The sequence below is a fragment of the Sander vitreus genome, chromosome 14 (genome assembly GCF_031162955.1).
Source record: "Sander vitreus isolate 19-12246 chromosome 14, sanVit1, whole genome shotgun sequence".
NCBI classification, from domain to species: Eukaryota; Metazoa; Chordata; class Actinopteri; order Perciformes; family Percidae; genus Sander; species Sander vitreus.
The window spans coordinates 17307176-17333295 of NC_135868.1; the positions used below are offsets into that span (position 1 = coordinate 17307176).

At 40.5% G+C, this 26120-nt stretch overlaps 1 protein-coding gene across 2 annotated transcripts; it reads right to left on the reverse strand.

Moving 5' to 3' along the window:
• Nucleotide 1: 1 nt before the first annotated feature.
• Nucleotides 2–13821, reverse strand: ndrg1a (N-myc downstream regulated 1a). Of its 2 annotated transcripts, XM_078268422.1 has the most exons (17): nt 13669–13821; nt 11295–11351; nt 9170–9244; nt 8378–8413; nt 5479–5584; nt 5056–5176; nt 4642–4704; nt 4485–4545; nt 3914–4000; nt 3696–3752; nt 3503–3606; nt 3321–3377; nt 3169–3220; nt 2139–2186; nt 1639–1674; nt 1255–1306; nt 2–656 (listed from the first exon to the last, which is right to left on the reverse strand). In XM_078268422.1, exons 3-17 carry the CDS (start codon nt 9224–9226, stop codon nt 415–417), a joined length of 1179 nt encoding a protein of 392 aa, XP_078124548.1. In that variant the 5' UTR covers nt 9227–9244; nt 11295–11351; nt 13669–13821; the 3' UTR covers nt 2–414. The 2 variants fall into 2 exon arrangements, with proteins under 2 accessions (XP_078124548.1, XP_078124547.1); XM_078268421.1 differs by lacking the exon at nt 11295–11351.
• Between the last annotated feature and the right edge of the window lie 12299 nt (nt 13822–26120).

The following is a 26120-nucleotide window of genomic DNA, read 5'->3' on the forward strand; positions in this document are numbered from 1 at the left end:
CTTTAATCTATATATAGCTGGTGTCCTTGTAGCCACAGCTTTCTCCGACATTCACGGCTTTGGTGTTCCCAAATGCTGCGTTGCCCCCAACTAAACATTCACCTGACCAAGGAGCTCAGGAGCATTTTCTGTTCGCATATGTTTGAGTCCTTCAGAATGACTAAACAGACACAGTTGACCCTGACCTCCCACTCAAGACATCATATTTTCAAATTGGGGCAATCTCAGCTGCATCAAATATTCTGCATGCGAGTGTCCATTGTGCATTTGTACAATTCCAGGTATGCCATCTTAATGTCCCTCTCACCCACATTAGTGTGTATGTGCGTAGTAATGAGTGTGTCAGTTAGAGGCAGCGCAGCACAATCCGAAGGGATCTTGAGAGGTTTGGGTGCCTGAAGAGTGAAGGTTCACTTAACAGGACACTTCGGTGGACTTGGGCACGGTTTGGTCTACGTTGCTGTTGGCCGTGCCCTCCGTGTGGGAGCGTCCGCGCTGGTTCTCGGCAGTGTGGCTGCGGCTGCCCTCGTTTGTGTGCGAGCGGGAGCGGTTTCCCTCGCTGGTGTGGGAGCGGGAGCGGTTGCCCTCAAAGGAGGTGACGCTGGAGCCGGAAGCGGTCCGGGAGCGGACCAGGCGGGTCATGCCGGCAGAGGGCACTGAGGGGAGGGGAGGAGAGGAGAGGAGGATTTAGTAAAGGCACGGTTTTGACTGAAGATTATACTAGTGCTACTGTGAATGAGTTTCCAATTGTATAATATATAATGCCATAACTGTGACACAAGCCATTTTGACCTGAATAGTGGGTATTATTTCTTTCATCATTTTAGTACATTTTTACTTATAATAATGTCAGTTTTGCAAGATTATTTCTTCAGTGGTACCACTTTTAAATTTGACTAGTTCTTCAACTGCCATTGTCTGCACACTTTGTAGTACAATAAACATCTGGAGTTGACCTTTGGCTTTGGAGTTCTTGTTACACTGCGAGTACATGGGTCATTTATTAACCAACACCAACACAGGGGTGAAGAGGAGAATGCAGCTGAACTCTACAAACACTCATGGCACCAAAAACAAATTACAATGTTTAAAGTGCTCATATTATGCTCATTTTCAGGTTTATATTTGTATTTAGAGGTTATATCAGAATGGGTTTAATTTATAAAAGTTTACAAAGCTTTAAAATCTAACCACAACATTCCTGGGAAGTGCATGTCACCAAGGTAAAAAATACTGCATGTCTTGAATACTTACTGTATCCCATGCCCTGAATGAAGTACTTGAAAGCTTCTGTCAGTTTGGCAGGCTGTAGAGAGAAAAAAAAGTAGGGAGATAATTAGTCCTCTTGTCATTATCACACTTGTTTACATAACATTGACAGACTCAATCTCTCATCCAGCAGCTTATGGCTCAGTGTCTAAGATATGACAGCTGTTATGAGCAGGTGCTATGCAGGGTAGAGGATTACAACCTGACAACTGTGGTTCATGTCTGCCACTTGCTAATGCTCTTAAGTGCAACCTTCGTATGCCATCCATCCGTCCACCTGACCCTCTGTGCCAATTATCCAGCCTCGCTCTACAACATTTACAGTGTCTAGCAAAGTTCTTCTTGTTTTTGTCATGTAAATATACACACCTGGTCAACCTGGGGCATGCCTCCGCAGTCAGCCATCTGGAGGGAGGAGGGAAAACACGAAAGAGGCCATTAGCATTTAGCATGTTGGCATTTGTACATTCGCACAGCAGTGGACACACGCCATTACCCCCCCCATTACACTCAACATGTCCCATTTGAACATGCCGAACACCTTGTCGCTGCTACCTCAAATCAGTGTTCCTCTAGACCCTAAACAGTTAACCCCAATAAATGGCACCCATTTTAGCTCCAACAGCCATTTGGTTTTAGTCGTGGATCATAAAAGGTTGCCATGGGCCAATACAAGTAGGTCAGTTGCAGCAGATTGCGTTCTCAGAGGCGATATGCATACACACATCGCCTCATTCAGCTTCACCCATGGTTAATATGTCACCAGATACATGCTGAGCCACTGGAATCTTATCAGCCGATGCGTTTCCATCAAGGCTATTATAATCTGAATGAGGACATGGGACAGGAGGTGGAGGAGGCCCTTGTACCTTAAGCAGGGTCGTCTTTGTTGGGTCCAGCTTGGTGTTGCACTCAACCTGTGGGTACAAATAACACATCTATTCAGTAAAGTATCTTATATCATTAGTGGTCATATTTTGCAGGTTGAATATATAAATTGCTATGGCTAAAATAATATACGATAAAAAGTTAAATTTTGTTGAACTACAATTTGAAAATAAGGTTTTAAAAAGGTCCAATGTGTAGGAATTTCTCCCCATCTAGCATTGAGATCATATATCGCAATCAACTCTCTCGCACCAAGCAGTTCAAAGTACGTATTACAGCTACAGTAGCCTTCACGCTTCAAAAAGCCGGTCTCTTGCTCTTTTCAATATCCTTTTTTTCTGGGCGAAGACTCCCGTTCCTGAAATTTGGATGTTGAATACGTGTGGTCCTCCATGTTTCCTTCTTCAAACTTGCATCATGTGACAGCGAAAGGCGGAGCAGTATGTCCTGTATGTCCCTTACCGGCTAACGTATTTCAAGATGGCGCATGAATATGGAGCATCTACCCCAGTTCATGCGAATGCAAATGTAAAATTTCAATTTTATTGATGGTGGTGAATTGATGGTGGTGGTAAATATTAATGAAAAAGGACAAGTTTGTGAACGGGCAACACAGGTTTTGATAATGAACAACTAAACACACTGGACCTTTAATGGATCACTTGTAATCGCTGGCTATGGCTCATAAAAGCTGAACTAATCAGTAGTGGTGTTTGTGGGATTTGGGGCACCTCTCTGAGCTAAAAGCAGTAACAGTCACACAATTCTCTCAACTTTAAACAGATTGAAACTACTGTCACTTGATATCTGTTCCCAACTTTGTTCTTGCCTAAGTCATGTTAAACTGTCTTGCATATCTCTTTGGCTTAAACTTAGCTTAACTGGAGTGAATGGAAAACACGTCCAGCACAAGTCAGCTGGGTTAACGGTGGTGGTGGGAAGTCTAATCAGTTGCATTTAAGCCTCGTTTTTAATGGCTGTGTAAACGACAGAGATTGTGCTTTAACTCACCACAGCCTCCACAGCAGGAGAGCTGTCGCCAACCACCAGCAGAGAATGGCACCTGGATAAGGGAGACACATACAATTACATATTTATTATAATATTGTGATTTAAAATAAAATATGCAGCAGGCAGCAGATTGTTGCTTAATGACAACTTACTTGAGGGTCCTGACACTGCTTCCGGGGATCGGCCTCTCAATTTCCAGATCCCTCCGACTGTAGAGAGAGACATTATGTTATAAAAAAATCCTCCAGTTTTATCATAATTAAAAGTTACGATTTTGCAACCCGTTTTTCTTTAGTGCATTTCTAGCCAACTGACTTTGATGTGTTTTCTTTACCTTTCGTAGGATTTGACAAAGAGATGCAGGTTAAACTGGTTCATGTCATTCATGATGTGGTGGCGGTATGTTCCAATTAGGTCCTGGTTGTTGTGGATCTCCTCCTGTGGGTGACCAAACACAAAATTAGTTTGACTCACTGAGACCTAAAGGCCTAGAAAGACTTAGTTAACAACTCAAAAAGAATCAGTACCTTTCCAAAGAGGTGGGTGATAATCATGTCAGTCATGGCATTGGTCCAGCCGCTGATCTGAAATTAGACATAAAAACTACATTTAGCTTTTAATGCAGAGTTTGTTTTTGTTAGCTCTGCCAGTCCAAAATTATCAGTTTCCAGTTAGCCTCTGGTGGTGTTTCAGACAATTATTTAAAATGTTGTATGTGTGTATGATATCTATTAATGTATGTTACCTTGTGTGCAGCCCAGTCCATCCATCCCTCAGCACATGGGTTGATGTTGATGAGCAACAGCCCCTCCACCATGTTCGGGTAGTCCAGCTAAAAACAAACAGCATGAAATAAGTGATTTATTACTGCAACATACAATGCTGCATTGAGCTAAATATTTGTGAAAAAACTGTTTTCCCCAAGTGATTTTATAATTCAATTTCTGTTTAATTCTAATTTGGAATATATTCTGCGTTACAAAGAGGCTTTCCTGGTCAAATACATTTTAAATAAATAAAAATATATAGTGCAAGGATGCTATTATGATATTATGAAGGCCGCAGCAAGGAGTTAAAAGTTCTATCTCTGTCCGCCTTGTGTCAACAGAGTGAGACTTCCTACTGAGCACAGTGTTGAGCTGATCTGGAACATTCCGATCTGGAAGCTTTTATGGCTCAGCAGGCTCAAGCAATAAGCAGCATTATATTGCCAAAATCAGCAAAAAGAAGAAACACATTAGCTAGCTCTGTTAATCCTTAAATGATTAAAACTCATAATTATTAAGCCTGATAGAGAGGGGGAGGGGGAAACTTACAGCAAATCTGGTCAGAACATAGGCCCCGGCTCCAATGCCCATTCCGACAACACTCTTCAGCCTGCGCTCAAACATATATGGAAACTGTTAGAACAACCGGTTAGAAACAGTCTTAAATTTGAGCGTCAGTTGGTGTGAAAACTGCAGCTCAACTTACCCAAAGTGCTTTAACACCAGTGGAAGGGTCTCAGAGAGTTGGTCCATAGAAGGGTACTCATATCTGGAAGACAAAAAGCATATTGTTACAATTAATATTGAACTATTAAATAATAGCCTTTATCTAATCACTGGTCTGAATTGCTTCGTATTGTTGTTATCAGCCAGTATTAGCAATTTATGTTTCACTGTGTTTTAAATCATCATCAGCTTATGTAGCACTGACGTGAGGCAAAGTCCCCCCCATTAAAGCAGAGATAAAACGAGATAAACACCTATCCCTGCAACACACTTCAAATGACGTCGTCTTAGTACAGCCGCAGGATCTACCTGCCGAGTCAAAGGTCACCAACTGCTTGACTTACATTAAGTGCTTGTGTGTTTTTGTGACCATGTGTGTGTCTGCGTGGCTCACCCAGTGGAAAAGGTGTTAGCTCCCTCATGCTGCCCGAGGGAGTCAACGTGACATACGGCAAAGTGCTGCATGATCTCTGACATGTCCTCATGGTTGAAGAGCGTGTCCCAGCAAGTTTTGTCTAGAGAGCAGCCCAAAGAAAAGGGAGGTGGATGAGTGACACATGGCTGATAAGTAGAAATGATCTCAAGTAACCAGAGAATACATTTGTTTTTGCTTCGTCTTACAATATTTGACACCATCACAAGAAATCTGTCAGTAAGCATGGAAGAGTTTAGATACTGTGATGTTGTAGACTTAACAATATAAAAGTTAGCTTGGTGAACCTAATCTTGTCCCACGTCGTACGGTTAATTCAGAACGCCCCAAGGCTTTGGACACAACAACAGATGTTTCACCTAGATTGAGCTGATTGAGACTTACGGTTTAGTCCAATGTCATGGAAGGTGAGGATGACTGGTCTGTCACCCTTGGGAACCCCCTTCATTGTACAGTGAATTCTTCCATGAGGAGTCTCCACATCATGCTCCTATAGATGAAAAAAAAAAAAAAAAAGACCAAACTTTGACTAAAATGTGTGGATAACAAAAACAATTGAACAAAATTCCAAGTAAACATCAAGGAATTCAGCTTTAAGCTAAAAAGATGAGAAACATGTTGCACCTCTGAGTTACTGCAGGGAGGCCACCAAATTATTGTTTGATAAGGTTTTAAAAAGGTAAAATTTTATATATATATATATATATATATATATATATATATATATATATATATATATATATATATATATATATATATATATATATATATATATATATATATATATATATATATATATATATGACTGAAAATATACATTAACATGAATCCAACATATTTAGGTCACTTTTTAAATCACAAAACAGAAATATAAAACAATTCTTTAGTCAGTGCTGACACCTGTTCTACAACTGCAGCAGGGAGCATAATCCAACACTTCACTGGAAACTACTCAGCAAGCAAGCATTTCAATAAAGCCTTTAGTCTACTCACACTGACTTCAATCTCAGCAACAATCATTTCCATATCAGAATCCTCCAGAACCATGTTTGCAGGAGAAGAGGTCAACGCTGCTCGCTACTGAAAAATTGTAGTCACAGTGGCTCCCTGAGCTTTAGATCTAAATGTTGTTAAGCCTCTGAAGTTGTTTAGACCTGCTCTGAGAGCTGCATTTTATAACCCCGCTGCTTACCAGTTGGGCTAAGCCCCCAGCCTCCCATGGTGCCTTGCCGGCTGGTCAAAACAAGCTAACTCTAGATGGAGATATCCCTAAATTGGATCAACCAATGTCAGATAGAGGGGCATTGGCTACTGTGTTGACATGGTGAGTACATATGGGTGTGTGATCAGTAGGAAAACATGCTGAATGAATGAGGGAGGAGAAGACACCAGTTAGTGTAGAATTATTTCGGGGAAACATTCCCAAAAATAATGAGGAACCTTAGCTAAAATAATAAAATGTATCACAGCAGCCAAGGCTAGAAAGATCTTGACAAAGATTTAGTCAAGATAAAGTCATAAACATCTTCTAAAAATACTTCCTAACAGTCAGTGACTAACTGATTTAATAGGCTTATATAAGCAGAAGCAATACAGACAGAATATTGCAACATAAAAGCTTAAACTCTAAATGCTGTTAATTCTCATAATGGGTGTGTATTTGAAAATGAGATATACACTCTTGAGTGCAACTTCCTGTCTAAAAGATGTTGTGAAAACAAACTGGTGAATATGTCAAAACATGTTTGTTTTGAAAACAGTGTTGTTATATGAGACAAATGCTTGTATACATCCTTACATTTCTATATTTTTACCAAAATATTTTGAAATCAAACTGTTGATGTGCAGATTGAATCCTAAAAAAATATGCCCTATGGTGACCTGACATGTAGGTCTAGCAATGACCTATTGGGTTGTTTTCAAACCAGTTTTGACCGCATGGGATCTGCTTTGGAGAAACTGCCAAGGAGACGTAAACATCTAAGGATTCACCGTGCCTCGCTTCACCCCCCCTCCACCTCTACTGGGCAAACTCAAGCAGGCTACACAGGGGAGACAATCCTCAACACAACAACATGTGTGCATGTAAGTGCATATGCATTTATTATGAACGTCAGGAGTAAACTCGCAATATCGTCACCCTCAACTAAACCTATGTCATTAATGTTTGGAAAATTAGCCGCCAAAGAGATATCAAACCCTTGCACTGGAAACTTTAGGTCATCTTACCGGTCAGTGCAACAGCTTTAAGTGCAAATTAGCTCCTTAAAAAGCTTGGTGAAAGATCTCTGCCCACTGACTGCCTGACCAGAAAACCCATAATCTCACAAACGCTGACCTCCAAGACTGGAGCCACTGTGTTTGAGGTAAAGGTCAATGCAATTTTGAGAAAAGTGGCTTGAGGCTCGGAGGTAGAGTGGTCACCCCATAACCATAAGGTTGGCGGATCAACCCCAGGCTCCCCCGGCCACATGTCAAAGTGTCCCTGAGCAAGACACCAAACACCAAGCTGCTCCTTGGATGCTGTATGTATAGCTGTCCTAACACTTAGGATGGGTTGAAATGCAGTAATATAGTTTCCCCATTCATGGTACCGTGTGTATGGGACAATTAAGGAATAACTTTTTACTTCATACGGACGCTGTACCTGTAAGTTCAGCAACTTTTCTAAAAAATGTTTGACTGAGAGTCTGAGCACTGTCCAAAGTGCTGCGAGGCCCCCAGACTCAGCAGCACCCATATAACATTCAAAATGTGTGTGAGTGTGTGAATATGTGCTAGAGAGGAAAGTGAAAGGGTTGATGCACTGTAGCTGTGTTATCTGTCCAACATGTGTTTCATCACTCTCAGTAGCCGACTGAATTAGAGGAGGCGCAATTAGATTTCAGTCTTAATAAAATCAAAGCGGCTGAAAGGTCATTGCATTGATAGATGAGCCACTGCAGCAGCTATGTTGACTAGTGGCAGAGTATTTATTTTTTATCCACCACTAGATGGTACCAAACAAGCTAAAATAATAAGATATAGAATAAAACTGTCAGTAATTACAATCATCTGTCAACACAAGCTTCCAATAATAAGACTGGGTTTACAACTGGTAGGTATGATAAATGCTGGATCATATTTCTTGTGTCTGCAAACATTTCTTGTGTCTGGGTGATTCTATAGGGATTAAGCCTTGGCTTCAGCCTATTCCTGTTTTGGTTAGATACGGTGGCAAATTGTGTTAAATAATTGTTTCTGTCATGTATGTTAGCCGAAATAATATTCTTCATCATCATACCTTGATAACAAGCTGCTGTACAGCTTCTCTCAGGCCCTGCAAGGAAAGAACAGAGTAATGAAAATACAAAACTAATGTAATTACATTACAACATGCTATAATCTAATATCCTGAGGGCGCCATCCTGTCACTGAATGCATTTTTACATCCATATGACCTCTGTCATATGAGGCACAGGGTATCATTTCAACTGCACAACTTTGTAGTTGTCGACAAAGGATAGCAAACTACTTTCAGACCTTGTGCTACACACCGCGATATTACGGTGCAGATCCAAATCCAACAAATATGAATTGCTAATTGTGCGATTATTGTGCTTTTTCCATCTATGAGGCTACAAAACAAACCTGGCACACATGATTGCATATCACTGTTTGTATTTTAATGCAAATCCAGATGAAGATTAAACATTTCTATTACTGAGTGCTCTGAGTTCTTACTTGTGTATTCTCCTTTTTAAAAAACAAAAAAAACAAAAAAAAACACTTTCACTATGGTTTATATTACTTTGATGGCTCAGAGTTTTGTCAGAAAATAGTTAGAAATTATGGTAGGTATAATGTTAGTAACTTATAATCATGATTGTGCATTTCATTGTGAACAGCATTCATTTAAATGTGCTCAAATTCTTATATGCAGCAATCTGATTAAACCACAGATGTACTAATGAACCACACAAGCAACTTCATCGTCGGGTATAAATCATGCAAAGCTGAGCAATCTAGTACTCAAGCTGTTTTCTGAGAATTCTTTTCAAACACTATTTGTCTTGGCTCTGTTCAGAATACATACCGGCAGTTCCCTGTCAACCAGCAGGGGTTTGGACTCAACAACCTGGATGTCATCCATTTCAAAGAGCTGTAGTGCCTGGGAGTTGGAGAGATCAAAATGATTATTGAGTACACGTCAGGTTATATTGGATAATGTGTGGGGGCTTTCCCAAACTATGGAAAATACTTAGGGTTCTTCTTTTAAATGAACAAAGATGTCATTTTATTCAACCCTCTTTTTAAAAAAAAAAAAAAAAAGGTGTGGCAAAGGTTGGCAGGCTATAGTAGGCTGACTTACAGACAATCAAATGACAGAATGCTTGAACTTTTTTTTTTGGGGGGGGGGGGTAATTCTTATTTACAGAAAGCTCATAAAAACAAATGAATACAGTATGCTTGCTGGCACTCACGTACGCATACACCCACACAGGTGTACAAACACGGGAACATGAGTAGAGACTGGCGCTGTGATCTGCCCTAACATGCTGACCACATAACAGGCAAACACCTCTGAACCACACACAGTCTCACTGACAACCTGGCAGACCGGGTACACCGGCAGGCAGCCTTATGTGTCTCAGCAACATGTAAAGGAATGCTCTAGTACAGAGGGTTAAAAAAAAAAAAAAAAAAGAAGAAATGTGTAATTCTCACTGTACTGAAACATGCCTAAAACACCATTGTGGCTAAAATTGTCTACACATGCTTTTTTAAAACAGACAGAGGACTTAAGGAACTGAAAACTGAAGCAGTCCCTCCCTGATAAAAGCTTCAAGATTGAGAAAATATTTCAAAACAAGAAAGAAGAGAGGGATAAACCAACAGAAAGAGACTTAGAAAGGCTAAGAATAAAAAAAGGAAGTAAAGGGGAGTATAAAGAGAAGCCAGGCGCAGACTGTGCTGTGGGTCATGATGCTGTGTTGGAGGAAAGGGGGCAGGCTGTGGCTCTGCATGCAAATCAAATTAGGCGGTTAAGAGGGCTCTTTGTCCACTGGCTCCTGTGAGCCAGGGGCCTGCCCTCCTCTCTCCCCTTGCTGAAGGAAGCCTTCACTGACCCACACACAGGAAGAAACAGACACACTGGTTTCCATCAAAACATCCCAGCCTCTTTTCATCCCTGTGCTGGCTTTCTAGCTCTGTGCATTCTGTCACTTTTCTGTATCTTGGTTTCTGCTTTGTTTGCAGTTGCTATGTTTGCTCTTCCCATACTCATTCCATCTGTGCTCTCCGTCTTTCCGTTTGTCTTTGTATACAGCCAGAGCAGACAACTAATCAACAATCGACCTACAGGACTGCAGTAGGGCAGCCGGAGTGAGGTAGTCTTTTCAAGGAATTGATTAGTTACATTTAAAATGTGGAGATGTCTGGAAGAAAACGCCCTAGACATACAAACACACACACACACATACATACACACATGCTCCTCTGACTGGGAGAACAGAGACCGGAGCCAGCCGGATCTCACAATAGCACAAAGGAAGAGGAGTATCAAACAACAGGTTCATTTTTCTGCTGAGGCCTTCAAAAACATGGCCGCCATCACACTGCAGGAGCTTTGTTGAAGAGGACAAGAGATCAGCCCCCGTTGAGATTCCACAGCCATGTGAGAGAAGTCATGTTCATGATGTTGAAAAATGAAACAACTGTTTCAGATTAGAAAATGGGGGGGGGGGTCATCAACATGGGGGGAATCCTCTAAGCCCATTTCCAAACACTGCTGCATAAAACCAGACAGAGTTCATTAACCGAGTGCAGACTTCCTCTGTACTTGGCCACCATCACCACCCGTTTTTCAGGTTGGCAGTACAGAGAGAACCTGGCTATAGAGACAACTAGGTCACCTGCGGTTTACATCAGAGGTGTACCTCCAACTGTTCGCCTTGCTGAGCTAATGTTTCACCTGGCCAAGAGGAGCGGAGGGAGGGTGGTATTTTAGATTAAACTCACACAAGACTCTAAAGCAATGATATATGAGTTGTTGCATCTTCTATGGAAGAACTGAATGTCCACAACATCCAAATACATCAGCAAGTTTAATACAAACAGGTAGGCATGACATATTTACAAGTTACTTTCACATGTCTCTCGCTAGCAACAACTTCCTCGGTCTAACTTAGCTAGAGTTGTCATCCGGTCCGCGGACATACTCAGATTCAGAAGTAGTAGCACCTCCTTCTGGAACGTCACTTACTAGCAGATAACTTCTGAAACAGGGTAAGGAAATTAATTATTATTCTTAATAGGTAAGTAAATAATATAGCTTACAGATCAGCATTCGTATAACTTAATATTACAGTTAGGATACCACATGAGTCTTGACACTTCTTATGTAATGATTTGTCAAACTAATTTTATAGATGTAGTTATGTCATGTCAAATAGTAGGCATGGACAAACATTGCTACATTCAATATAATTTATGAAGAGTTTTATGTTGTGTTTCAGATTATCAGAAAGCTGGCCAATGCCTAAAAGCAATCTATTAAAAAGGGAAATGATGCCCAAGCAGTGTATCTTTTTCTCACAGGGATTTTAGCTTGTTGTTGCTGCTGCTGCTGCTGCTGCTGCTGCAGCAGCAGCAGCAGCAGGGGTCTCTCTTTAAACTGGCTTCACTTCAAAACCGTCTTGTGTCATTGGCAACAGTCGCCCATTGTCTTTAACCAGGTCAAACCGGAACGGGTTTGACCTGCATATGAGCTACATGCATATTCGCTAATGACACTTGTGGCTTTTTAATTAATTTTTTTAGAAAATGTCAGGCTGTGAGGAAAAAAAACAAAACTATTCACCGACACATATTTGGCCTGGCAGAAGTGAAACTGTGTTATGCAATCACGAGCAGGAAGACGTGGGAGGACACAGGCTTAAAATGCGTAGCATAAAATTAGCTGCATAACATAGAATACAAACTATACTTTCGATGAAATACTGGCTGGAACGGTTTTAATATTTCTGAAACAAGATTACAACATTTGTTGAGTGTAAGTCACATGACAACATCATAATAAAGCCTTTACATACTAACTATATGCTCTTACCATCCAATTCCTAATCTATTACTTTGTCAAGCTTTGACAATAAAGAGAACTCTTGTGATCAGGTTTTATATGTGGATTCATGAAAAGCAGGCTTTTTTGAAAATCCAATGTTTTCACTTGAGAGCGAGATGATGTGGCTTGAGCTCTAGAGGAAAACAACAACACTTATGCAGGCCTATAACACATTAGTGCTCGTTTTGTATCCAGAGATATGACACACTGCTTTAAGCCAGAACATCCAAGTAACAAAACAACATGAGCTCAAACTCTCTCTGTTTGCTGAGAGAGAGGAACATATGTACTGATTAGATCTGGGCAGCAAGTCTCAATATTAGGGAGCCAGAATCAAGGCCAGGCCATCCTTCCTCCTTTGACTCCATATAGTTTTAAATCCACGCGCTTCTTCCATCTGCAGAAACAATGATTGCTTCCCTAATCTTTGGGAACTCGTTTAATCTGTCAAATCCCTGCTTCTAAAATACTAGCGCAGCAGCAGAAGCAGGCCTGCTGGACTAAGCCGTCATAGACCTACATTTTTAGATTGTAAAAAGATATCAAAATGTGGGTGTCTCCATTGCTACAGTACGTTGCTGAGTGGGGGTCAGGGTGGTTTGAGGGGATCACACCATCAGCAGTTCAAGCAGCTGCTGCTGCTGTTGTTGTTTATTGTGGGATGTATCCTCCTGTATCAACACGGCTCAGCAGACCATCGGAGATCAGGTTCATAACCTTTTAGACAGGATTGAAGACCTTTTGAAAGGATTTTTGCTCAACATCGGAATTAGCTGGAAAATTATAAACACACACAATAACCTACAGTGTTGTTTTGGTACCAACTAATGGAGGATATCTTTGTATTTTTGGCAGACTGCGATTAATGCCTTAAGTTAATAAACAACATTTTTCATATTTTGACCCCTCACCCTGCTCACACCCTCATGCATTTGTTGTTTGTTGTCTTATATCGTATGTCGTATATCAAGGCTAGAAAGCAAAGAGGATTTGTCATGCAATTATGGCTCTCATAATATTTATAATAATAATAATAATAATAATAATAATAATACTATATATAAAAGCTTCCTGCTTGTGTGTGTGCGCGTGCTTCCAGTGTCACTGTGTGAAAGGCATGTTGATCTATGATAAGTTCCTGTACCTGCTTACATGCTACACACGTGTGACCTACTATTAAAGAGAAATTTCCAAAAAACATATAAATTCCCTCCCAAAAAGAACATGTAGCCTACATGAAATAACTGTACATGAAAGTGTTTTGCATTATCTTATATGCACAAAAATCTAAACACATTCTGAAATATATGCACAATGTTTTCTCTGTGATTTGGCCTTTTATATTACTTGTGGTCGAATAAAACTAGGAATAGGCGTGCTCAGACATGCTGCTAAACAGCGCACAGTTTCTTATTAAAAATAAATAGGCTAATGAAAACATTCAAAGTTTATCATTTGGAGCAGAGACCTACCTGTGGATTAAACTTCTGATTGTCCTGAGATGAACACTTCTGAGATGAAAAAAGTCCACAAAAACGTTGTTTCTCTTTTCAAAACAGCGCAAAATGTTGCAGTGACAGAAGCGTTGCTTTGTTTATAACGTGCGGCGCAAGGCGGATGTATGAGGGAATTTTTATAAAGCCTTGGGGGAGTGCAGCCCGGCCCACTTTTTCCGCTGCTCTCTCTATTGGGCAAACGCAGCTGTGGGATTGATAACGCAGCTTGACTCTTTCCAGCGGGTTCATGATGAGCAAGATGATGACAGCTAGTGACTAAAGGGTGAAATACTCGAAAAGAGTCGATTTCCCTCTCCATTATATCGCAATAGGCTACTCTCACAGTATTATCAATCTGCCTGAGGATTTATAGTGACTTCTATGACTTTTTTAATCTCATGTAGGCTAATGTCCCTTTAAGCACTCACATTTCCTTGAGTCATTTTTCATATGGAGTTTGGTAGTTGTTGTTTCACGTAGGTGCTGACAAAACAGTTTAACTGGAAGTAAGACGTGTCAAATGTCGCTGCCCGCTGTGGGCATTGCCACTGTGTCATCATTACACAATGTGATGAGACACATTTGATAGTTAACATTCATAGTTAGGTGGTAATGAATTTGGTAGGCTATAACAGAGCTCCTTCTCTCCACTATGAGCTGACAGGGAGTGGACAGGAATCTTGGCAAGGCCGTTTATCAGTGTAGTCTACTGTAAACCACAATTCATCACACTCTAACTGAGGACTACAAGTCATAATAGTATTTTTACACTATCACAATCCAAGCAGTCTTTTTATTTGTTAAGATGGGTTTGAGCCATTGTTGGCTGTGGCTGTATGAGGCTGTATGAGGCTGTGGGGTTAGGACTGCAGCCAGGCCTGCAACCTTGATTAGAGGCCAAGAGGAGATAAGTCCGTACAAAGGGAAGCCCTTCCCTCTCCTTCGATCAAACCGCCTTTCCTTGATAGCACACTGCTATTGTCTAGTCAAAGTTAGCCTGTCCTATAGAAGCAATAATCAAAACCACAACAGAGACAGTTTGCCCCTGTGTGAGCTGCTATACAAACTTTACTTTAGAGGGAAAGTATGACAGACACGCTACCTGCAGCAACCCCCTCTACAAGTGACCTCAATTATCTAATCGGAAATAATGCCTGTGTTGAGTGGCCACTTTGTGGTTTAACACCATTTAACAGCACCCTGCACATGTAATCTGAGGTGTGTGTGTGTGTGTGTGTGTGTGTGTGTGTGTGTGTGTGTGTGTGTGTGTGTGTGTGTGTGTGTGTGTGTGTGTGTGTGTGTGTGTGTGTGTGTGTGTGTGTGTGTGTGTGTGTGTGTGTGTGTGTGCGCACGCCCATGCTAGGCTGTGTTTCCCGTGTGTGCCCATGCTAGGCTGTGTTTCCCGGCTGGTTGGCCCCTAGCTGTCACCCACCGACTTCAGTCAGCCAGAAACAGTGACAAGATGAGAGAACCCTCCAAATACTGATAGGGCTATGTATCTGGTATTTTTCAGGTTATTGATAAGGGACGACCGTCACTAGGGTCGGACGATAGGACATCAGCAATAGGCTGAATCTGTGATTATTGGGACTTTTTTGTGTGTGTGTGTGTGTGTGTGTGTGTGTGTGTGTGTGTGTGTGTGTACGCACATCTTCTAAGCATGTTGTTTGTGATTCCAGATCTATTCGTTTCACTTTCTCATCATACAGTGCAGTGGAAATTTCCACACCTGCAAGAGTCTCACTGTTAGACTGTGAATCTGCCAATAAGTGCTAGTATTGGCAATGAGTGTGTGAAAGGTCCTTGTCGAAATACAATAGCCGCACTGTGGGCTTGTAATGTGAGGCCCACGATAGGAACACATCGGACAATAGGCGCATTTGAGGGGGAAAATATAACCACTATGCTAATTTCATGGTCAGTCACTTAGTACATTGCAAAACATAGGGAGCTATACTGATGGAGATAAGTCAAACAAAAATATTCTTACATATCTGGCCATTGATAAAACACTACATAGTCACATTCGTGTGTGAATGAGTTCCTGTGTCTGATCCTACAGCTCTTGGCCAGCTATTGCTGTAAAACAGGGGTCTTCAACATTTCATAAGCCAAGGACCCCTTAACTGAATGAGAGATGGAGCAGGGACCCCCTACTACATATACTGTATAAAATCAAGTTGCATATTAAATTCGGCCAACAATAACCTGTAGGGCGGCCTAAAGTCTTTATACTTATCTTTTTTGCATAGAATACTAAACTATTCAAATAGCCTAATAATTGTTGCATGATTTTATAAATCATGTTTTAATGTTAAACATACATGTGGCACAGTGAATTGTTAGGATTAACTATCTTTGTATGGCCTTAGTGACTACCTTACCTATAGGCCAGTAAGCATTGGGGATTTATATTTGTTAATATGTTGGATTCATGTTGAAAAATCTTTCAAAAATTAACAAGAATTTGGAGGACTCTGAGGACCCCCATAGGGGTCAAGGACCCCCTGTTGAAGATCACTGCTGTTAAAGATAGCATTTGCGAGCCTGCCAACTGTGATAGAGTTAGTGCAGCATATTTGGGTCGTAGTGTCTCAATACTTGAAATAACCAGTGGACTTTCACCTGGCTGATTGCAGTGTTTGTGGACACAGCGGGTACCTTTACAAGGCATATAAAATAAGGCCAGAGCTCCTCAGGTCCTCAGGTATCTTCACCCCTTCATTCATCTTAAGGCAATTGATACTATACAGCTCCTGTTGTTAATGTTCCTGTTAATGTTAAAACATTACTTGTTTAGTTTGGCTTTTAATTATCTTTTATGTATTGTATTACTATATTTTTATTTCCCTCTCTTCACCATTTTAATCCTACTTAAGATAAGATCAGATAAAATAGACTTTATTAATCCCGCACTGGGAAAATTCCTGTGCTACAGCAGCTCAAAGAAAAAATGTACACATCAGAATAACACAAATACACATTCGGTAGACATAGGCGAAGAAATACACATTAAGTATAAGAAATAGAAAAAATAGAATTAGTTGTAGCAATAATAGTAATAAATCAAACATATTTACACAAAAAAACACCCTTCTATAAACAGACAGTATATAAACACAGATATACAGATGAGTAAGGTGCGGATGAACAGAAATGAAATATTGCACAGTTGGAGGTGACACAGAGTAATAAATAATAAAGCGTAGTGCAGAATATTGTCCAGTGATGGCTCATATTGCAGAAACAGCTAGCAGTGCTATATTATGATGTTGTATTAAAGAGCCTGACTGCTGCTGGAATGAAGGACCTGCGGTAGCGCTCCTTCTTGCACCGAGGGTGCAGCAGTCTGCTGCTGAAGGAGCTACTCAGGGAACTCACAGTCTCATGTAGGGGGTGAGAGGTGTTGCCCATGATTGATGCTAGCCTGGCTAACATCAACTCTCCCCCACCTCCTCTATGGTGTCCAGAGGGCAGAATAGAACAGAGCTAGCCCTCTGCACCAGTTTAGCCTTTTCCTGTCCCTCTCTGTGCTTCCAGCTCCTGCACACACCAAAGGACCTCAGCCTCCTCAGCAGGTGGAGACGGCTTTTGGCCCTTTTTGGCCCTTTTTGTACAGGATGTCTGTGTGTTGTTTTTGGACCAGTCCAGTTTATTGTTGAGGTGAAAACCCAGATATTTGTTTGTCTCCACCATCTCAATGTCGACACCCTGGATGTTCACCGGTGTAGTACCAGACGGCCTCCTGCGAAAGTCAACCACCATCTCTTTTGTCTTGCTGGCATTGATGTGAAGGTGGTTTGACTCACACCAGTTGACAAAGTCCAAGATGACCTCCCGGTATTCCTGATCATTCTCCTCTGATACCCTCCCAACAATAGCAGTATCATCAGAGAACTTCTGCATGTGACAGCTGCTTGTGTGGTACCTGAAGTCCACTGTATAATACAGGGTTAAGAGAAAAGGAGCGAGCACTGTACCCTGTGGTGCTCCTGTGCTGCTCATCACCACATCAAACACACAGTCCTGGAGCCTCATATACTGTGGTCTGTCAGTGAGGTAACTGATGGTCCATGCAAACAGGTGGGGGTCAACTCCAGCTTCCAATAGCTTGCCCCAGAGCAGTGATGGTTGTATTGTATTGAAAGCACTGGAGAAATAAAAAAACATGACCTTCACAGTGCTCCCAGTGTTCTCCAGGTGTGACAGTGATCTGTGTGATAGATAGATAATGACATCCTCCACCCCTATGCCTGGTTGGTAAGCGATCTGAGCTGACCAGTTCTGAGCTCACCAGAGTTCTCAGGTGTCGCAATACAATCCTCTCCAAGGTCTTCATCAGGTGAGAAGTTAAGACTACCGGTCGGAAGTGGTTGGGCTCCCTGGGATGCACAGTTTTAGGTACTGGGACCACACACAAAGTCTTCCACAGGACTGGAACTCACTCCAGACTCAGGTTGAAGGTGTGCAGGATGACCTCACTGAGCTGATCTGCACAATCTTTAAGCAGTCTGGAGCCGATTGCATCCAGGCACGGGGCCTTTCTTGCCTTGATCTTTTTAAACTCCTTCTTCACCTGATTGACTGTCAGAGAGAGACTGCTGGAGGGAGTTGTAGGTGCTCCCTGGAGAGAAGGATGGGGGGAGGGGTGTGTAACATCCATGACTGGGGAATCAAAAGCAGTGGACAGGTGTGAATTGGGGGATGCTGAATTCTCAGAAGCCCTGAGAGGGGATGAGGTGGTCGCAGTGGCCAGAGAGGAAAAGGTTGAGTCACCGACAGGTCTGAAGTCTGGTTGGAGGGGGGAGGAGAGGGGGTAGAATCAAATCTATTGAAAAAAAGATTTAACTAATTCGCCCTGTCACAGTCACCAGAAACAAAGCCTCTACCATGTACGTTATTTTTGTATTAATTGTATGCTATACAAAGAAAGCTATAACTACTTTTAGTAATATTATGTACAATGAGTTCTAGGAGATAGGTGTAAAGAGAAATGGATCATTAGAAGAGGTGGTGTAAGGACACAACACTTCTTCTCCTTCTGCCTCTTATACAGTAGGCCCATATCGTACATCAAGTGGTCACACTAGCTAAAAAAAACTTGTCTTGTCTGTTTTTGCTCTCTACCAGTCAGGGGTCACCCAGTTGAAGTGTGTTCGATCTCCAAGTTCATGACCACAAAGCTCACTAATTAACACATTATAGCTCATTTCTTTAACATGTACAAAGACTAAAGTAAAAAGCTAGGCTAGCTGTTACCCCTTGTCTCTTATGGCTAAGCTAGCTAACCATCTCCTGGCTCCATTTTCACATTAAAAATATAGATATGAAATGCTAGCAACCTTCTGATTTAACTTTCAGCAGGAAAGTTAATAAGCATATGTCTCGAAATGTCAAACTATTCCTTTAAACTAAAAAACAAAACAAAAGTGTCACATATCCTACATCACGTTTTCTATTGCGTCTAATATTCATGCTCAGCTTAACAGACGTTCCTTTCACAGATAGGCTATGTAAACCACTTAGGCATGTTAGCCGTAGAAATACATCTTTTTACTCCCTAACAGCCTGCACTCATGTGTTTTGTGGATGTATGCAGTAATTATTGCACCTTATCATAGGTCAACAGACAAACAAACCCTGTGGAATTTTTATTCCCCCTACCTGGCCTATATTCAACATTGATAATCTCTTTAAGGTGCAGCAACTGCTATGATAAGTCTTGTTCTTTCTTGATGTTGATAAAGTTGTTACTAAATGACCAGGCTGGGTAAATGTAACTGATGTATACCGGTCATCATTAAACAGTAAAACATTAATAACATTGTTTGTTTGGTCTGTGAGCTCCTAGGGGACACGTTTAAACTAACCAGACACCTACAAAATAACTTAACTTAACTTAACTGTTTATTGAAAATCTACTTGCCGTTGGTATAATCTCGGAAAATATGGGTAAACCATGATAAAGAAAGGAAATCTGATTTGTTTTGAAGAAAGCAGTCACAGAACCACAGGGACAGTCAGCTGACACATTCTCAAAGCAGTGAGACAAACATGTCTGTGTAATTATTACCATATCTTACAAAAGACATGAACAACCTACTGTCTGCTCTAGTAAATCAAAGGCACAAGAATAGTTATAAGTGTGTTCATTCATGTGTTCACACTGTTTAATTGATTCAATACAAATTATTATCTATAATGCAGTTATATATATATATGCAAGTGACAATCTGATATGCATAGTTGCCCTTTAATGCCAATCCAAAATCCAGTTAATCATTGGAATAAAAGAGAATAGTCACCATCCAGCTATGCAGTAGGCTACAAAGGGAATGGTGGTTGTATGAATGACCAGCATGCATCTGACTGAGCGCATTTTGTGTTGCATAAGAAAAGAAGATAAACAATCAGTAAACTAACCTAATCTTCCCAGAGCCGCAGTTACTGTTCATAGTGCTGATTTCTAGCCCGACCAGGCTCCTCTCCTTAACCTGTCTCCCTTAATTATGCTGTTATAGTTTTAGGCTGCCTCTCATTTCTCTGTCAAATTATGACGGTCTTGTTTTGTGATCTACACAGTCCTGTACATATAGCTATATTGCAACCATATTTGTAATTGAAACGTTTTTAAAAATCGCTAGCTTGCTATGCTAACGCTAACGCTAACGCTAAAGTTAACGTTAACGTTAGCTACATTGCGTATTTGCACAACAGTCCCGCATTTCTCTGCCTTGAATGGACTCCATGCATGTCTACAGTGTTAACTAAATTCCATTAGCTGCTTTGGAGACATCAATACGTGCTTTACACTGTCCTGTATCACACAGGGACGCCGGAGGAAACCCAGCAGCTGATCCACTTTCTGAAAACGAGCAGAAGTTTCTGCGTTCATGTTGTAGCCATTCATTATTGTATTTGTACTGTATTATTGTAATCATGTGTAATTCATTCCTGTTCATGCACCTGTACATTGTTGTTGGTTATGATACAGGACACTAATGAAAGAAATGGGGTATGAGGGGAAAGGTTACTGGCCAATAGACATCAGAATGGGGTCTGGAATTTCAGAATAGCTGTAGTTTTTTGTTTGTTTGTGGTCTTGTGTGTCTTTTTTTTGTTTTATACATTTGAGTGCCGTTTTTATATGTGTGTGACATGTAAGTTATGGTTCTAATAGTTGTAATAGTTGTAATAATGTTTACTTTATTGGGCAATAAAGACAGCTTTAACAAAGGAAGTGTTTCTGAATATCAATGACATTCAAAACAGTGATAACTGAAACAGATATACAACACACCATGCAATGTGTATACAAATATTTATTGCAAACAGACTTAAGTATGTATGATGATGTAACCAAGTGGCGTCTCATTTCATAGGGGTATGTTTTCAACCCTACCCCTTACCCCACGTTTTCGAGGGCCAAGGGCTAGGGGTAAACTAAGGGGTAGGGGTAAGATAGAGAAATGGGATTCCTAGACTGCTGGGGGACTTCCTTTGACACACTGAGCTTCTCTCTCCTCTCTCTTTCCATCTGTGTGCATCCTTGTCCCAGAAATGCTTGTTACTAACTTAGCTCTGGGGAGCGCCTAAATCATGGTTGCAGCTGTCCCGGTGGTCCTGCTCCGCGCCCTGCTATGCCCTGCTACACCCTGCTACGTCCGGCTACGCCCTGATACGCTCTGCTGTGCCCTGCTACGTCCTGTAACATCATGCTATGCCATGAACTACTACAACTACTATTTCTGGTCATTGTTCCATTATCTTTATTATGACTATTATTGCCACTGTTCATCACACCCCCAACCCGGCACCGTCAGACACCGCCTACCAAGAGCCTGGGTCTGTCCGAGGTTTCTCCCTGAAAGAAGTTTTTCTCATCATGCAAGGTTTTTCCTCGCCACTAAATTCTTGCTCTTGGGAGAATTACTGAAATTGTATTTGTAAATTATCTGTAAAGTTTCCTGAGATAACTCTTGTTATGATTTGATACTATAAATAAAATTGAATTGAATTGAATTTCTTCATCACCAGAAACAATTTTAGACACACTCAAACTAAGCTGGAAAAGTGCTCTCAGGGGGTGCAGGTGTAAATCTTTACTACTCTACTGTAGCCGTGTACAGGCTTGGCATTGATGCTACCCAGAAATTGCTTAGAATAATACCGATGCGATGAAGATTTTAGTGTTAGCCTGCACAGACAAAAGCTGGATGGGATGGGAGCAGCACCTAACCAGCCTGTGTTTTAATTCCTGAGGAAAATATGTGAGGTCAGGATGACAGGACATTAGCTTGGGGGTGAGACAGCATTGTGTTAGATTCAAACTTATGAAACTGTATGAACTCAGTGCAATATAGAGTTGCCATTCTACCCAGAGCTTGATTCAGTTGCTATCAAGTTGATTGGAATTATTGAAGCCTAAAAGTGAAACTAAAACCAAATCCTGGTCATGGGCCTCTTCCTGAATGTGTTAAAGGGGCTATGTGTTCTGTGACATACAGACGGGAAACTGTGAGCTCCTGCTTTGTCGTAGGTGGGACTGTTTTCACTCGTCCTCCAAACAGGAACATTAGTTGATGTACTGTGGACCAACATGGTTTATATATAAACAGTGGACAGAACTGTTTGGACATTGGGGTAGGGGTGAGGGGTGTCCCATGAAAAAGAAATAAGGGATGATGTTATGGTTGAGGGGTTGTGTGTTGTGTGTGTGTGTGTGTGTGTGTGTGTGTGTGTGTGTGTGTGTGTGTGTGTGTGTGTGTGTGTGTGTGTGTGTGTGTGTGTGTGTGAAGGATGTTTTGACTGACCGCGTGTCCTCAAAGTCACAGATTCATTCACGGCCAGGGAAAACTTATGGTTGATTAACTTACTGCAGGCTACACCATACTGCACTGCTCGAAGGAATGAATACTGTAGCACATTTTCAATGATTGACAGTTTGTTTTGGGAAAAAGTTGGAGCACTGTGATATTGTGTTGCATACCACTTCACTGTCTGAGTTGTTAATAGTTAGTGAAGAGTTAGTTGACTTTCCTTATTAACCTTACTGTTAGGATAAACAAACAGAACACTCTTCAAAAACAGATCATAAAATCCTACATAATCACGGTTGTAAATCAAAGGTCACTCCTACAATGCCTCAGGACAAACCATTCCTCAGTATTGTTCATACAACTTGTCAAGTTCTATAAAGTGAATACTAGGGATGCACGATTCAGAAAATATCACGATTCGATTCAATATCGATTTTTAGGCTCACGATTCGATTCAAAAACGATTCTCGATAAAAAAAACGATTCACAGTATGTAAATGTAGTTACTTTTCCCATGTGATTGCAGTAGACATACAATTTAAATGGAATTCTATGAATTGATTTTGAATCGGTAGAGCTTGAATCACGATTTGAATGTGAATCAATTTTTTTGCACACCCCTAGTGAATAGTATTGTAAATTATGATTGGCATATTTAAAGGGCCCATCAATGTTTTTTTACTGAGATGTCCCTTATGATAGGCCTGCTCTTTTTTATCTTGATCTATCAAAGTAAATTCATATTTACATAAAGACATAGATACAAGACTAAATATCCTATATAATATAATTATGTTTTTTAAAGACTATGATGAATCCCTGTGTGTAGATTTAAAATAAATAATAAGTGTAAGTGAACTTGAAACAGTTTTAGGTCAATTTACCAGCACTTTTTAAAGCACATTCACACAGTAGACACTACAGGGGGTTATTCATGGTGTATAATGCTGCCTTCAGGGGCTGTTGTACATACTGCTTCCGTGATTAGACATGCATTACAATTCAATGAAAAAGGACAGTGGTGAAGGAATTATTCAGGTTTTTACGTTAGAAAAATACCACACTGCTAAAATACTACATTACAAATCAAAGCCCTGCATTCTATTATTAGCCAAATGTAGGCCTATTAATTAAAGTATCAAAAGTTAAAGTGTTAAATGCAGACAAATTATCCATGGGAGTGTTATATATTATATTATTATTGCGGAGGAATTAATGTGTAAGTAGGATTTTACTGTTATATTTTGTTAAGGTGAAACCAATATTAACTATTGTATATAGCTTTTGCGTATTTTAATTTATGACAATGCATCATATGTTTTGTGCATACAATCTTGATTTGTAAAGTAACTAGTACTTAACCTAACTATAGCTGTCAGAAAATGTAATTGAGTACAAATTACAATATTTCCCTCTGACATTAGGCTACAGTAGGCTAGAAGTGTAAAGTAGTAAAGTAAGTAGATTATATTACTAAAGATTAAAAAAAATTAGATAGCCTACGTTGCATGATTTAGTTCAAAATCCTAAGAATTTAACCCAATGAAATGTTTTATTCATAGAATCTTTGTACAGCTTTAAAAAAGAAAACATCCACAAAAAAAACCAGGATCATCACCAAAAGAACTGAATGTGCAAATGTCTAAATGTTTTTATGCGCAGTTCTTGAATGCAGCACAGCCCCGCACGTTGAATGTAGGCTACAGGCTGTAATGATAGTACAGTAGTTTCCGAATGACAGAAGCTGTTGTGGGCGGTGCCTGGCCGGATCGGGACGAGGAAGACGAGCGCGACGTGACTGCCCCGATTGTTGTGGTGAACGGATGTGAACGAGGTGCTTTTGTTTATTTTACGTCCGCGTACCACACCTTCATGTGTCAGGTCAGCTCCAGTACTTACTCAGTACATTACGGCATGGAGAGTTCAATGAGCTCAGAATGTAGCCTATAATCTACTGTATGTTTGTATGTTTTAGAAAAATCAACAGTGATACCTGGTTTTACATTAAACATATTGTATGGTAGCTATTTGTATTTCTCATGGTGTGAAGTAGCTAAATACGTTATGTATAAATACAATTTTGAGGTATACTTGTACTTTACATGAGTATTCCCGTTTTATGCTATTCCAACTCCACGATTCAGAGATAAATATTGTATTTTTTACTCTACATTTATTTGACATTTATAGATACTAGTTTCTTTTTACATATTAACAACATATGATATACTTATGTTATATGTGATGCAATAGCCTACTACACTAATCTACCCAGTAGTATACAAAGAATCTCAAATTGGCTTCACATTGACAAACCACAACATAAAAAAATGATACATACTGTACTTTTACCTGAGTAAAAATTTTAACTGCAGAACTTGTAATTAAATATCTTTATGTTGTTGTATTGGTACTTTTACTTCTGAATATGTCTTCCACAACTGGGTGTTACAGTTTGTTTTTACAAGTATTTGCTAAATTGTACAAAGCATGAGACAAATAACAATGAAAGTAGCCTAAGACATTTTTTTCATTATTCCACTGTCAAATGTGAGGAAATGGAAGTTTGAGTGCTAATATTAGTGCATTTGTCATCAGTGCAGCATGTTCCAATTGTGTCCCCCGGCCTACATGTAAACAAGCTGCAGAGAACTGTGTAGAGATTAGCCTGAAACCTGCACGCACACACACACACACACACACACACATATACAATATATCATGCTAAGCCAGAACACAATTTGGTCTCATTTGAAACGAGAGGAGAGGCATATTTTGGTTCAGGGGTGAAGACCAACATCAGCTCAGATGTCATGAGGTTGATTTTAAGTTATCTTAGGTTAAGGATTTGTGAGACAAAGTTTTAAGCGGAGTAACATAAAAGCACACATACAGTACATACAGACACGTAGGGTGGGTGGGTCAGGAAATCCATGACATCCAGAATAATAATGGCCTCTACACCAAATACAGTGACAATATTCTGCACAATATGGCATTCAGGGAGATTAATGCTTGAACCAGTTTATTCAATCAGTAAACACAAACCAGCAACTGAAGTTTAGACAGACAGACAGACCAACTCCATCTTCCTCTGTATGAGCAACTGAAGGAAATCTGGTCAGCTCAATCTCCTGGTATCATTTCCTCAACACTTTAATGTAAAATTTGGGGCTTGTAAACATTCAAAACAGCAGCAGTTTCTGTGTCTGACTAAGGCCCTTTTCACCCTGAGATAGGACTTAATAAAATATGCCTAAAGAAGCTACTCTGGAAGATGAATGCAATGTGAATATTACATGAAAGAAATAAATGTGAGAAAAATGAGAAGCAGTGAAGAAATGGGAAGACATGTTTTTTTGTCTCCGTACCTCAGTGTGTCACTCAAGTCAGTCACATGCTGAGCCTTTCTGTCTGACTGCCAGGCTCTGCTCTCTGAGTGTAATCTCTGTTGACCAGTCAGTGGATGGAGGGGGGGGGGAGGGTGTGGCAGGAGTGCTGCATCGCAATCTGGGTCGTCCACCAGTAATCCCACAGAGTGGAAGTATGTTGCGGTGGGCATACAATGCCAAATGCTGAGCTCTTCCTTGGCCTCTGTCCAGCCAAGTT